The sequence below is a fragment of the Anas acuta genome, chromosome 10 (assembly GCF_963932015.1).
Source record: "Anas acuta chromosome 10, bAnaAcu1.1, whole genome shotgun sequence".
NCBI lineage: Eukaryota > Metazoa > Chordata > Aves > Anseriformes > Anatidae > Anas > Anas acuta.
Genome location: NC_088988.1, coordinates 19785343 through 19798648, shown reverse-complemented (window position 1 = coordinate 19798648; position 13306 = coordinate 19785343). Strand labels below are relative to the sequence as shown.

The following is a 13306-nucleotide window of genomic DNA, read 5'->3' as shown; positions in this document are numbered from 1 at the left end:
TGTGCTGGGAGCTTCAGCACAGATATGGGGCAGTGGCAGGGAAGTAGCAAGGGGCCTTGCAGAAAAAATGAACAACTTTGCCTGTGCTCTTCTGACAGAAATAACTTTCAACACAAACAGTTCTTCGGGTTACCAAAAAGCATCCAGTGAGCCCAAACAGTTGTAGCCAACCTCCTCCCTGCCCTGGAAGGCTCAGCAAGCTTTTGCCTCGATGCCAAATATGTGCTGCACAGAGGCTGGGGCCAGCATCTGGCAGGCCACGGCCTCCTCCTGGCACAGGCCTGGTGCCCAGCTCTGCCTCCATCCATGGCCACAGGCCCGCGGGCCTGCTCACTGTGACAGAGCATGTGTGGGGATCTTCTGCTTTCACTTTTGTTTTAAAGACTCTGAAAGTTGCATGATTTATCTTTGTTTCTAAGGGCTGATATGACAATGTTAGTATGTTAAAAATTAGTATAATTATAAAGTGTGTCAGTCACATCATACTTAGATCATGAAGTCCTCTGCTGCTCAATATTATACTCTTCTGATGTAGGCTTTTTAATTTAAAATACAGTAATATACCTAGGTAACTGTAGACCACAAAATATTGAGATAATACAGAATAGTACAGTTTTATATTTTTTGATTGGAAGCCACCTCAATCTCAAATATTTATTCTTAGGAAAACAAACCTTCTTAAAAGGTGTTTCTAATGACATCTTCCAAACACTGTATTATCACCTTTCTTTCCTGTTTCATGGAACTAAACTGTTCTTTGTGGAGAAGCATGGCAGAAATTGTTTGCTAGGGATACTTTTCAGTTGGTTCATTATTAACAAGAGTACCGTGTGATTTTTAGAGCTGTACAGTTTCCTGTTTATAGTTCCTGATTTAATTAGCTACATCTGCTTAAGGTTGAAACAGAATGATATATCTATGCAGGTCCTTCACGCATTTGTAGAGGATACAAAAATTCCCCATTACTTATTTTTTGTTTAGCAAATGTTACTGTTTATTATTTTTCAGTGCTCAGGAATGTTCACTAAATCTGGGTCAGATTTGGGCATCATGTTAGGTTTTCCTTATTTATTTGCATACCTTGTTTCCTGAAGTTAACCACCGTTTATGCTTGGTCTGTCTACTAAATTTCATGTAGTCATGCTGTTTGTTATTAACCGACTTTGAAATTACATGGCGTTTCTTTTATTGAAAGTTTGCTAATTAGGAAGCAGTAGTCATCTTAGAGAGGACAGTCACATTTAAAGGAATCACCCAAAATCCCTCAGCTGTTTTCTGCCTTTTTCCTTGCATTAATGAGATAGTGAGTTTGGCTCTGATCTATCAGTGTATGTCTTTGCAGAGGAGATGCAGAGCCCTTGCAATACAGGGGATATATGATGATGACAGTCTCTTTATCCTTTTGAACATTCTGGGTGTTCTCCGTAGTAACATGCAGCAGTGATTGAAAGAAAGAACTGGCCAATCATTAATCTAATGGAGACAGACTTAATGGTGAAAAGGTTTTCAAGAAATCATTGCTTTGTGGAATATTGTCCTAGACATCTGCTGATCTTTGAGACATAAACAATCCCCATATCTGTATCTCAACAGTGATGCAAGGAAATGGTTTCCATATTCTAGGCACCTGAGAAAAACCTGAGCACATGGGCCAGAGGCAAGTTGCATTTTTGTGGTCTGCCAGAGCTTCAATCTGTTTGCCTGGGAGCAAGGACAGCAGTGTCTACTGTAGAGTGCAGCTTGCCTATAGCTGGGTGAGTCTGTGTTATTCTTCATGAATCATTACTCAGTTTATCTTCTACCATCTCCAGCTGACTGTGAAAATGCCCTTTTTTCTTTAAGGACCATATTTTAGAAATCCCATGCGGTCACAGTTTCTTAATTAGTCTTCAGTAATGATAACAGCACAGTTGGTAGCTGATTAAGTGAGGCTTCATATCAGAAGATATCCTAGGTACCCAGCTATCTCCAGGTCTTTTGCAAATACAGCTTTCCTGTCTGAGACTGTTCCTTTCCCACAGCCACCCACCAGCAGAGAGATACTCCACAGGAATTCTCTGCTTGCTACATCCAATGATACCGTTTAAGGTGGGATAGAATTAGGTTAAAATGTATGTGAAAATGTTTGCTGATTTATTATTATTATATTTTAACTGACACCATCCTAATGTTTGGGGATGTGCGTGCATGTTTGGAAGCATCTGCAGGTGCCGTGGAGCAAGGCAGCAAGTGCAGTGACTCTCACAGAGATGAGATGCTGCTGCAAGCACTACTGGAGAAGCTGCTTCTCCCAGGCTTGGAATTCTTGCAGAGTCTGCAAGGAGCTGCTGCGAGACGATGTCCTGAGTAGAAATGGTTTTCCATAGCACAAAAACTGTATGGCTCTAGCATCAATAGCAAGTGAGGTTGATAATCCTCTGAGTTTTTATTTTCAGAACAAAAAATTATTTTTTCATCTTCTTTTTGAATTAAGGCATCAAGAAGAGCTGGGAGTCAGGATTTGCTGTGCATGTAAGCCAAGATTCTACCAGTAAATTCACCTGCATCATCTTACATTTGTGTGAAGTTCAAATTTCAGCAGCAACCTGGAGCTGCAGCCTTGCAAAGGCCAGATCCTATTCCATGAAAGCAGTAAATCCTGGCTTCCAGCTTCTTTTGACTTCATAATTCAGGAAAGAAAAACATATTTGAGAAAGGGCTTCTTAATGATTGTATCTGATTCACTGTTCTGTGGTGTTAAAATGCACATTTGCATCATTTTAAGATGGATAATGTAAAAGTACTATTTCCTTAATCAACTTAGTGTTGCAATACTTTTTGACCTAGCAAAGGAAATATTTGTCTGTGGTTTTCTTTTTCCTTTTATTCACTAGTTATCACAGGAAGAAAAGAAAAATAAAGCTTTCCTGTATGATTGATAAACTTTCACAGCTGCTTAGGCAGAGCTGTTTAAGTTGAATTAAAGTGTAGGAACACTAGCTTTTGAAAAAGATACAAGATCTATATCCTTAAACAGGCCCTGCTCCAGATGGTAACATGTTCTTAACACAGACCTGAAGCTCTGTTTGCTAGGTTTTCTTGGAAACTTCCTGTTCTTGTTTTCCAGTGAGATTACAAGATTTTTTTTTTTTGTTCCCATATAAGTCAGAAAAGGGACTACCTATTAACTATTAAACATCTATTACTTTTCAACTTGGGAAATGTGAAAATAAGAAATAGTAATGTTCTCACAATTTTATGAGCATAAAAATGAATTCATTATCAGAGTCCAATTATGGTTTCATAAAAACAGAAGAGTAACGATTTGGTGCCTTTGCCTATTATAACTAGTTAAAATTTGTATCTTCGTAGCTCCCCAAAACCCGAAGAGAGTATACAGCTCTGTTAAACTAAGGACAACGTTTAGCAGAAAGTCTCAAATTCCTAAGTTAAAGGACCACAAACCAACATCAATAAACATGTAAGCAGTGAGCTTCAGTAAATGAATAACCCTCATCCTGAGGTATCCGTTATGATTGCTGTGAAAATTTATCATATTTCTAGTCTGATTGATAGTCTTGTGATTAGAGGATAATTATTTTTACTTATTTAATTCTGAATTATACTGTAAATCTGGATGATTTACATGAAAATATGTGGGTTTTGTTCCTAGATGCAGAAATCTCAGTTTAACTATTTGCACTGTCTTTCCTACTAGCAGCTTTAATTATACTTGTGACATATTTGTGTCTTTGGATCCTGAGAATACTCCATGCTTTTCACCTGCTAATTTCAAGGCATAGGACAGCTCATATTTGATTTGGCACCATCTGTGATGTTTCTTGTTAGCTGGAGTCTGTGTTGCTAAGCAATAGAGGCTCTCCTCTATCAGGCATAAGCTTCTGTTTCTGCAACTTCATGGCTTTTGGAATGAAACTGAAATTTAGCTTTTAAAATAAGCAGGCACCTTGTCATTTGGTAAATGTTTTAAAGAGCCTTTCTGTTTATATTTGAAATGTGTTAGGGTGAGGCCTCTGTTGCCTGAGCAGTTCTTGGGTAGGTGGGGTTGCGTCCCTGATGGCTGCTTTCACATGCATTTGTTTCCTTGGTATGTCAGCTCTAATTAAATGTACAGCTGACTCAAAGCTGGAGGAGCAGCAGAACTTCAGAAGGGCCTGGAAGAGAGCTCTGAAGCAACCTGGAAGAAGGAGCAAAGGTTGCACAAGATGAGTGCTGAGCTTTTACGCATCTTAAAGGACAGGTGAAATAAGTTTCAAGGCTACAAAAGATTGGAGAGAAGAGAGGTCCACAATAAAGGAGTCAGAATTCTGTCATCTTGTGCCTAATCGTTGTGGGTTTGTTAAGCCGTGGCCTAAGGCATCGATATTTAAATATAAAGATATTCAAACGCTGTGTAGGGGGAGCCCAGGAGTAAATGAATGGTCTGTGGAAGTTGTTTCCATTCTTAGTCTTCCTCCTAAGTACCCATCCCACAAAACCTTCGTAATTCAATGAAAGAATGAACATGGTGAACACTGGGTACTGAGGTAAGGTACAGTTGATGCTTGCTGTAAATTTGGAGTGGAGTAGAAACCTTATCTTTCTGTACCTTTGGCCTAGCTCTAGAAGTAATTTCTTGATGTTGTGCTGCGTAGAAAACAAGTTGCATTTAGATGAAGAGTCAAATAATGTGTGTAAAGTGTTGCAGGCTGCGTTTTCTTTCTGAAAGAAAAGAAGACCTGTGCTGTTCTCTCTTTGTCCATGTCCTTGTCGCTTTTGACCTGTTGGCCAATTTCAGGCATGTATAACAGGGAAATAGATGTTGGGAAAGAAGTAATACAATCATAGAGTATCTGGAAAAAGGTGAAACCTAAGTTAATGCCCTTTTTTGGAGGGAAGCCACATCATTAGGACAACGGAGCTATGCTTTGGCCTACCCACTCCTTCGTTGGCTCTAGCCTGCTGGCACATCATGGCAGAGTGGCAGGGCAGGGTGTGCAGTTCCTGAATCTGTTCCATGGCTGCAAGGACTTAAATATGTGGGAAAGCAAGGGTGGTGAGTCTTAGAGCACACGAAATATTTTGTGTTGAGACCAGATAAGAGAGGGGTAGTAGGGTGGACTTCACTTTTAGTTTTGTTTTTCAGTCTTTGGTTCTGGTTAAGGCAATGTTTTTTTTCTTCTTTTTTTTTTTTTTCCCTCCAGGTCTTGATTTTATCCGAGCTGAAGGGTTTGTGTTTTCTCATGTTGCTGATGAAGGGATCATAAATGCCTGTGCAGGTAACCTGCTACGATACAGAAAACAAGTTGGAGCAGAGAATATTCAGATTTTTGCTGATATTAAAAAGAAGCACAGGTAAATATAAGCAATATTTATGTAAGTATTAATGTAATAATGTTCTTATGTTTTTCTCATTTTTTTCTGATTATTTTATGTCTATTTAACATCAACAAAGTTAATGATAAAGGGAGAGCTTTATTGTTCAAGTAAGGTCTTGCAGCACTATTAGGGGATATGTTCAAAAATAAATTTGCACCTGTAAGCTGCAGGTTGCTGCATCTGTGAAGTTTTCAGCTTAACCTTCAGGATATATAAATGCAGACTGTAAATGTCTTGCATCTGGTATCAGGTGAGATTTTATATCCTTATATACCTATTATATTTAAAGAAATTGTTTCAGGAGGCTAAGCATCCAAGGTTATTTTTAGTTATGTAAGCAGTTTCCACATACAAAACAGGATCCAGATCATAATATTCTGGCATTTTAGAAAGCTCTTCTCTTTTTTTCTCCTTGCTGCCAATAATACTGGTTTCTTCTACTTAAATTCGGTGCTGTCTATGTACGGATTATGTTCTGTGATTATCAAACAGAAGGAACTTATGACAGATGAACCCAGTTTTTCTGTTGATATTTTATCGTAACTGTCACACAGTACTTTTAGCTATTCATATGTCACTTTTTTCCAGAAGAACTGCTCAAATGTTATGTATTATACATGTTAAATAACCTAATTAAAGTGTTTGTGTGTAGTACATGGGTAATCATGAAAATAACCATGTTTGGAAGATTCTAAATACCTGTTTGGTTTTTATTTTTTGTTTTGTTTTAAAATAGATTTCAAAATAGAAAATAAAACTATGCCTTATGGCCAAATAAGCTTTTATGGTCCTTTTGCTTTTGTTTCTTTCTAATGATATATAAAGTTATATATTAAAAAGACATTTTTTTAGACTTACAGAAATTGATGAATGTATCATATGCTTCTCTTCATTTGTCTTATCAATTGATAGGTTGATATCTAGATTATAGTTTGGTGAAATGATTTGTTTTTTAAGAGAGGGAGTTGTTTTTTTTTCAGGGGAATTCTTAAGTTCAGAAGGAGATGCTGAGAGCCATCTTATTACTACCTTATTATATGTATTTGAGATTTATGCCCACCTTTCTCCACATACAGAAAGAGATTTAGTATACTTTCTCTTGCACCCATCACCACTAGTAGAAAGCACTGCACAGTAAGCATGTCCTACCACTAATATGGAACAAAACCGGGCCCCCCATGTCTATTGTCCATCAGGCTAATCCAAGGAAGAGGTTGATTCTGCGCCTCATTGGTGCAAAGGATTGGCCATGGCCATTATTGTTTCTATACTTCCAGTTAATTAGGATGTAAAGTCAGCTGTTGAAACAGCAAAGACTGGAATTCTTTCAAGTTTCAGGTCTGTTTAAATTAAAAACTGCTATCGCTATAGGTTTCAAAGTGCATCACCCATGTATCAAAGCCTGCTGTTGAAAAGCTACTCTGCAGGTAATTGATGTTTGTAATTGCTATGTAAAATGATTCCTGTGATTATATTATAGGTAATAACTATACTTTCTGTTAGTTGGACTTCATGAGATGAAGTGGAGGGTGTTATTGCAGTTCTAGGTAACAGAATCTGGTTTATGAATGACTGAACATCCACAACTCCCACTTGAAGTCAGAGCTTCTTGTGCTCAACATTTCTGGGATACAGGTGCTTGACATGCAAGCAGCTGCCTCGGTTGACACTTGGTAGTTCACACTTCTTAGAGACAAAGGACCCAGAGCAATAGAGCGATCAATGATGGTGCTGTGATGGAGGAGGTTGGGTCTTCTTCCTCTTGTTTGTATAGCAATTTTTCTTCCCATTTTAAAATAGGCCACTTACCCTCTCTTTCAAAAAGCCTGAGTTTGATTGTTCTGACAGTGGGGAAGATGAAGAAATGCAGTCTAAACATTGAACAAGATGGATAACAAATGTGTGTGCCGAAAGTAACCACAGGGTACGTTCCTGCTGTTTACAGTGCTCATGCTCTGACGGCAGATGTCGGTGTGGCTGAGACCGCGGCAGCTGCCGAGCTCTTCCTGGCTGATGGGCTCGTATTGACTGGCAAGGCTACTGGGCTGCCCACAGATCCTGGGGAGCTGAAAGGTGAGAGCTGTCACACGAAGGTCGGACAACAGGCAATGAATCAGCTTCTGGGTTAATGTAGAAAGAAATCTATATGTCTGCTGTTCTTTAAGGAAGAAGGGGGAAAAAAAGGAATAAAATTTTCACTGCAGACTTTTATATGGTACAGCAAAGCTGATGTGATTGAGGTTCTATTTGGATTCTCTGTGGTATGTTTCTAAACAACCACTTGACAGGACAAAAGTAAAAATTATTTCAAGCTTTTATAATACTGAATGATGCTGAGGCAAGAGTATGTAAAACGTAAGTTGTAAGAATTAACCCCCCTTAAAAAAAAAAAAAAAAAAAAGTTACCTCATAGCCTTATTAAAAAATAACCTAATAAAAGTGTTTAACTCTTCAGTGGAAAGATTTAAATATTTCACAATCTAAAATAAAGTCCTGCAAGAAAAGAGTTGTTTTGATATGGCACAATTCCAAACAGTAATACCAGGGAAAATACTGCTTAGGAGGTTTTCAGAAAAAAATGTATGTCTGTTGTAAAATAGAAAGATGTGTCATCAAAATATATATTTTTTTTAACGGTCTGGACTTTTTATTAAGGGAAAATTGTTTGGCCTATTAGTCTTGTCCTTTGTGTTAATGTATTTCTTCCTGGTGTAAGTTTGGGCTTTCTTCATGCATCTGCCCTTGTACAATTGCTGTTTCAAGTTGGAGTGATACCTATAAGGACCAATATTCAAAATAATTACTGCATGTTTGGTCAAATAACAATACTTTTTAGCAAAAATAATGTTTTTGAATGAAGGAAGATACTAATATATTCTCTGCTTTTTTAAGCATGTTCTGATCTAGACCTTTCTGTCATTATTCCATCTTTGTTATACAAAAGGAGGAGGTGAATAACATGATCTTTTTGGCATAGAGACATAGGTCCCAACATCTTCTGGAACAAAATGAAATATTTTAGTGATTTCAGGGCTTTGCCCATATTGTGCATCTTTATCAGCATTTAAAATGAATGTTGAACTTGTCAAAATGTTTTTTCAATTTCACATATGTTAAAAAAAATAAAAATGTTTTTGCCAAAGAACAGATGATAAATGACTCCACTTCAATCACCAATGTTAAAAAAAAAATGATTGCTTGGAGTGAATACTGAGCTCTTAAATTAGTTGGTTGCTCAGTACAGTAAACTGGAAATGATATGTGGGAACAGATCACCCTGAAAGCAAGGGGCATATTTTGGAGACTGCAAAATTTCCTTAATCTAGAGCTCCATTTCCTGTCTGCAATTCATATCCCCATGTATCCCCCTCTCTCTTAGTGCAGATTAAATTAAGAAAAAAAGAAAAAGAAAAAAAAATTGACGAGTCTTAGGGCAAATCCTAGTTTAAATTCTTTTTTCCAACATTGGCATGCAACCTCCATTGATTTCCTGCATTCCATGAAAAGTACGGGGGCTTAAAACAGTTGAGAAGAGCATAGAAATCAGTACTTCAGGGTGTAAGGAAATGACAAATTAGGCATATTTATGTCAGTAGATTCTTAAAAGGAATCAGATGTACGGTATACAAAGTTGGTTGTTGATATGAGTGAAGTTTTTGCATTTGACGAATTTATGCAGCACTGAAAGTGCTATACAGTAGTGATACAATTGGGCATCTTTCATCACTCTGCAAAGCATCTCTTGAAAGAAGAACCAAGAGACAGATGAGGTTTTGTCATTTTTTTTCAGCTTTGTTGTGTAGTAATATAGAAGTGTTTTTGCCTTTGTGTCTGTGTGTTGAATTGACTGATTTGTGATGGGGTGTGGGAAGTGAGTGTTTCCCTGTCAAGACAGAAGTGTGTTCAGTGGGGTTTTGTTTGTAGTTGGTGTCACTGCCTTCCTGAAGGAACCTGCAGCATTTCTCCTCTCAGCCCTGGGTGGGCTGTGTGCTGGCAGTGAGCAGGGCTCCCTGAGCCTACCAGGAACCAATAGCCAAGGGAAGGAGCAGGAATTATAGCTGAGCATTTTGAATTACAATTTAATCCTTAAAGCATTTTTATTTAAGAGGTTATATAAGTCTGTTCCAGTTTATGTTGTAAAATGCTCTTTGGTTAGAGGATGTAAATCTATCAGGCTTTCTCATTGGGATAAATGCTGAAGAACCTGGTTCAAATCCAGCCTGTATTTTAAGTGACCAAAGCCTGTGTGTAAGGACTGCTTAGTTATCTGTATGAACAAACTAAATGGCCTAAGCTGAGTGACTGGTGGAAAACTGGGCACATCACAAAGCCCAGCAGCTGGCTCTGGCTGTCCCCTCATGTTTTAGTGTTCATAGAAGGGGTGTCAAGACTGATTCACCCTCCTATCTTTGGATGGCCTGTTTAGGTCAAAATAAGAGGCTGTTGCCTTTGTAGTTGCCTCCTGTAAATAAATGGGAGATGCAAGTCTCTGATCTGTACTTTTCTATAAGCCCTAGATTTAATGACAGAGGAAAAAGTCCTTTGAATTAAAAAGCTAAAATGGGTTACAGTGGAATATTACCATAAACATAGCATTGTGTATGGTACAGTGATTACTGCATATGAAAAAGCTGTTAAAGAAGAGTAGTCGAGCAAGTTATTGGCACGGTGGTGCTTATTTTTACGCTGCTCTTTGCCATTGTTTTCAAGCTAGGAGCATTTGGCCTTTATTTCATGTAACTTGTGCATACCATAGTTCAAATGCTTTCATTGTGCTTTGCAACCAAACACTATTTCATTTGATTTTATTAAAGACATGTCTGCAGACATACTGTCAGAAGAAAGAGCACAGTGCCCTCTAGTTACAGTTCATTGAAATAGAGAAATGTGCAAGGTCTGTAAAGTTTAGTATCTTGTTACTTTAACATCACAGAATTGTCTCCTTTTCTCTTTTTGTCAAAAAATATAATCAGAAGAAGAAAGCTGAAAAAGACTATAAACAAGGTTCTGTGCTTAGAGACGTCTTGACAGTGACTGAATGTCACCATGTAGAAGCATCTCACCACTGTTGCTTTATTTTCTTTTACAAGTTAGAATTTGTATTAACGCAGCCAGTAGACAAGTCATCCTCTACTCATCAACTTTAGGCCTTGATGTGCTTGACTTAAAAGTAGTATTTGTAGCATACTTAATTATATAACCCAGTCTCATTATAGACTGGGCACTGCCATTGCTGTTCTTCACATTGACAGTCTGAATAAATCTCCAGCACAGCAGATGCATGTGGACTGCATGTGTCACACATGGATCACAGCAGGAGTTGGATACCTTGCTATTTAGGAAAGCTTTGTGTTGTTTTTTTATAGTTTCACAGCAGTCTTGGGTTTTGCTGTTTCAGTCTTTGCCTAGTAGGACTAACCTATTGTCATACACCTGTATGATCGTGCTCTGTTTAATTATTTGGCTCTTCATTTTTCCTGCCGATGTGAAATAATTGCCAAACAACTACCTGCTAATGTGCCTTATGCATCTGTCCTAAAAACCAATACCGACTAGGAACACAGTTCCTCTGGGAATGCAGGAAAGTACAGTTGCACAAATCTGCGGTCAGTTGTAGCACCTTGATTATGCATTGGTATCTATGTAAAACAAATAAGATTTCTAAGAGTACATAGGTGCTATATAAATAAAATTCTAATTTTTCTGGAACAGGATTTCAGTAATAATGTTATAAATAACTAAAAATGAATTATTTTGTTGCTGTAAGCAGGACAACCACAGGAATATAAAATATGCAAAGAAATAACCATAGCTTTAATCGCATATATGTGATTCTGCTTTGTTTAAAATTTTCAGTAAGTACTGTGTGGAATGTTTTTATTCTTTTATGTTAAAAAATTGTAAGAAGCAGTTATTGTTCCTAGCTGGAAAAACAGACATGAGACCTAAAAAGAAATTTCAAGAGTATTTTTATTGATCCCTTTTCTTTGGTGAAGTAGCAAGGTGACACACAATTATTCTTTCCTAAAGCATCATTAATAACTTAGGCTTCTGATGAAATATTATATAAATAAACAGTGTTTTGAAGCAGACATTTTTTTCTTACATATATGTTTTTCCTAGTTTTCTCAAGCTCTAACCATCTTGCATCAGCATATTGTCACCAATTAAAGCAATTTATATGTTCTTAAAGGTCACAACTAATGCTTCACAACATTCCCCTATGTAAGGGATGAAGTGTTGAGAGCGACTCTTAAGATGGGCAGTTCAAAATGAAGGGATGAAAAGGATGCTTAGTAACTCTAGAACGAGGGCTTTTCTAGTTTCCCCAGCTAGTACTGTCTTGTGTTGTACAGAAAGCACTCTAATAACCTTTTGTGTCCATGGAGAACCTTTCCATGGTCCAAACAGTAACACATACTGTATACAGAAAAATTGTCATTTTGTGTTCCGTTGATATTTACAGAAAGAGAAGAAGTCTTTATCAGTGTTGTCTTTTGAGTTTTAGTAAACTAGCTGGAGCTATCAATGCAGCCTATAACCACTGCTTGCTTTCCTATTTTTGTGTTGCTGAAATTTGCCATGAAGCAGAGTGTGTTCTTTTTCAGTTCTCTGTGAGTAAGGCCCTTTTTGTTTCTTTGGTGAAGATCTGCTAGTTGTCAACATAAATTCAGCAGAGACCTGGCAGAAATACACGCCAGTCCAACTACCATTATTGTGATTTAAACTGATGACTGAAGAATTGTAATGAGCACAGCTCTGCTGAATAGTTCTGCCACTTTAATGATCTCACCAGACTTGCAAAAAAGAGTGTGAGCTGATATAATAAATGGAAGCAAGAATTTCATCTTATTCTTGTGTCTATATACTGATTACTTCATAAAAAGATTGAGAAGAGGTGGTTACTCAGTTCATTTAAGGTGAGGGAAATTGAAAACGAAGTTAAAAATCCACATAGCACATGGTAATCCCCATGGTCACTCCAGCAGCAGTAAATCCTTTCTCAAGACAATGGAGCTGGTTTGTTTGGAATCTATACTAGGTGCTACTGCAACACAGTAGAAAATAACTGTTTTCTGCATGTGGTACCCCAAGCACAACAGAGCCACTTAAGCACAATGGTAAACAGTCACATTAAATAGATGGGTCAGGTCTTGCTGTGCAAACGCTTCCTGAATTCAGCATCTCTTCTTACCAGGGATGTTTTTCCTTTGGGGTGGGGGGGTGGAGGGGGGGGAGGAGAGAGAAGGGGTACAGTTATGGGTACCAAGACTCGACTTTCATCTCTTGTACCACTGAAACCATCTTCTGATATGCAGTCAGGAATATTATTCTGCAGTGTTTCATATGATAACAGAATGCAAAATTAAATGAAAGTGATATTTTCTTAATAATTATTGAGAGCTAAAGGAGTTTTCTTGAAATCAGTTGCATCACTCTATTATAGAACTAAGAAATACTATGCTTATGAGTTTCTTGAGATACAGTTTTTCAAAGACAAAGGTAAGTTGGAGCATGTAGTCTTTAGAGAATTTTAAAGATGGGTTAGAGTCAGAGGATTTAACCCTATTTTTTATTTATTTTTTTCTACTTCAGAGGTTCAACATGCTGTGAAGATTCCTGTGCTGATTGGGTCTGGAGTGACTATGGAGAATGTCAAGAATTACGTGGATGCAAATGCTCTAATAATTGGTTCGTATTTCAAGAAAGGAGGTTATTGGGCAAACAGTGTTGATCCTGAGCGAGTAAAGAAATTTATGGATCACATAAGTAAACTGAGAGAATGAGTTTGTCAGACAGTATTCTTTTTGTGTGTATACAAACGCAGTATGATATATCGCACTGAATTAAAGCACAAATGTACACTTTAGTGGCTAATAACTTTAAATTAAAACGCACATCATCTCCATAACTAACTGGGGAACGTGGTGACACTTTACAATGAACT

The 13306-nt window shown here is 37.6% G+C and overlaps 1 protein-coding gene across 3 annotated transcripts in view; it reads left to right on the top strand.

Annotated features, from left to right (window-relative positions):
* LOC137861849 (uncharacterized protein F13E9.13, mitochondrial-like) overlaps positions 1 to 13306 on the top strand; it is a 49458-nt gene that overhangs the window by 11022 nt on the left and 25130 nt on the right. For 2 of the 3 annotated variants that reach the window (XM_068693405.1, XM_068693403.1), the window contains exons 4-6: positions 5184 to 5334; positions 7304 to 7431; positions 12955 to 13050. In XM_068693405.1, the coding sequence (XP_068549506.1) occupies positions 5184 to 5334; positions 7304 to 7431; positions 12955 to 13050 (375 nt within the window). Of the gene's footprint in view, positions 1 to 5183; positions 5335 to 7303; positions 7432 to 12954; positions 13229 to 13306 lie in introns of those variants that run through there. The other variant, XM_068693404.1, reaches the window with a different exon arrangement.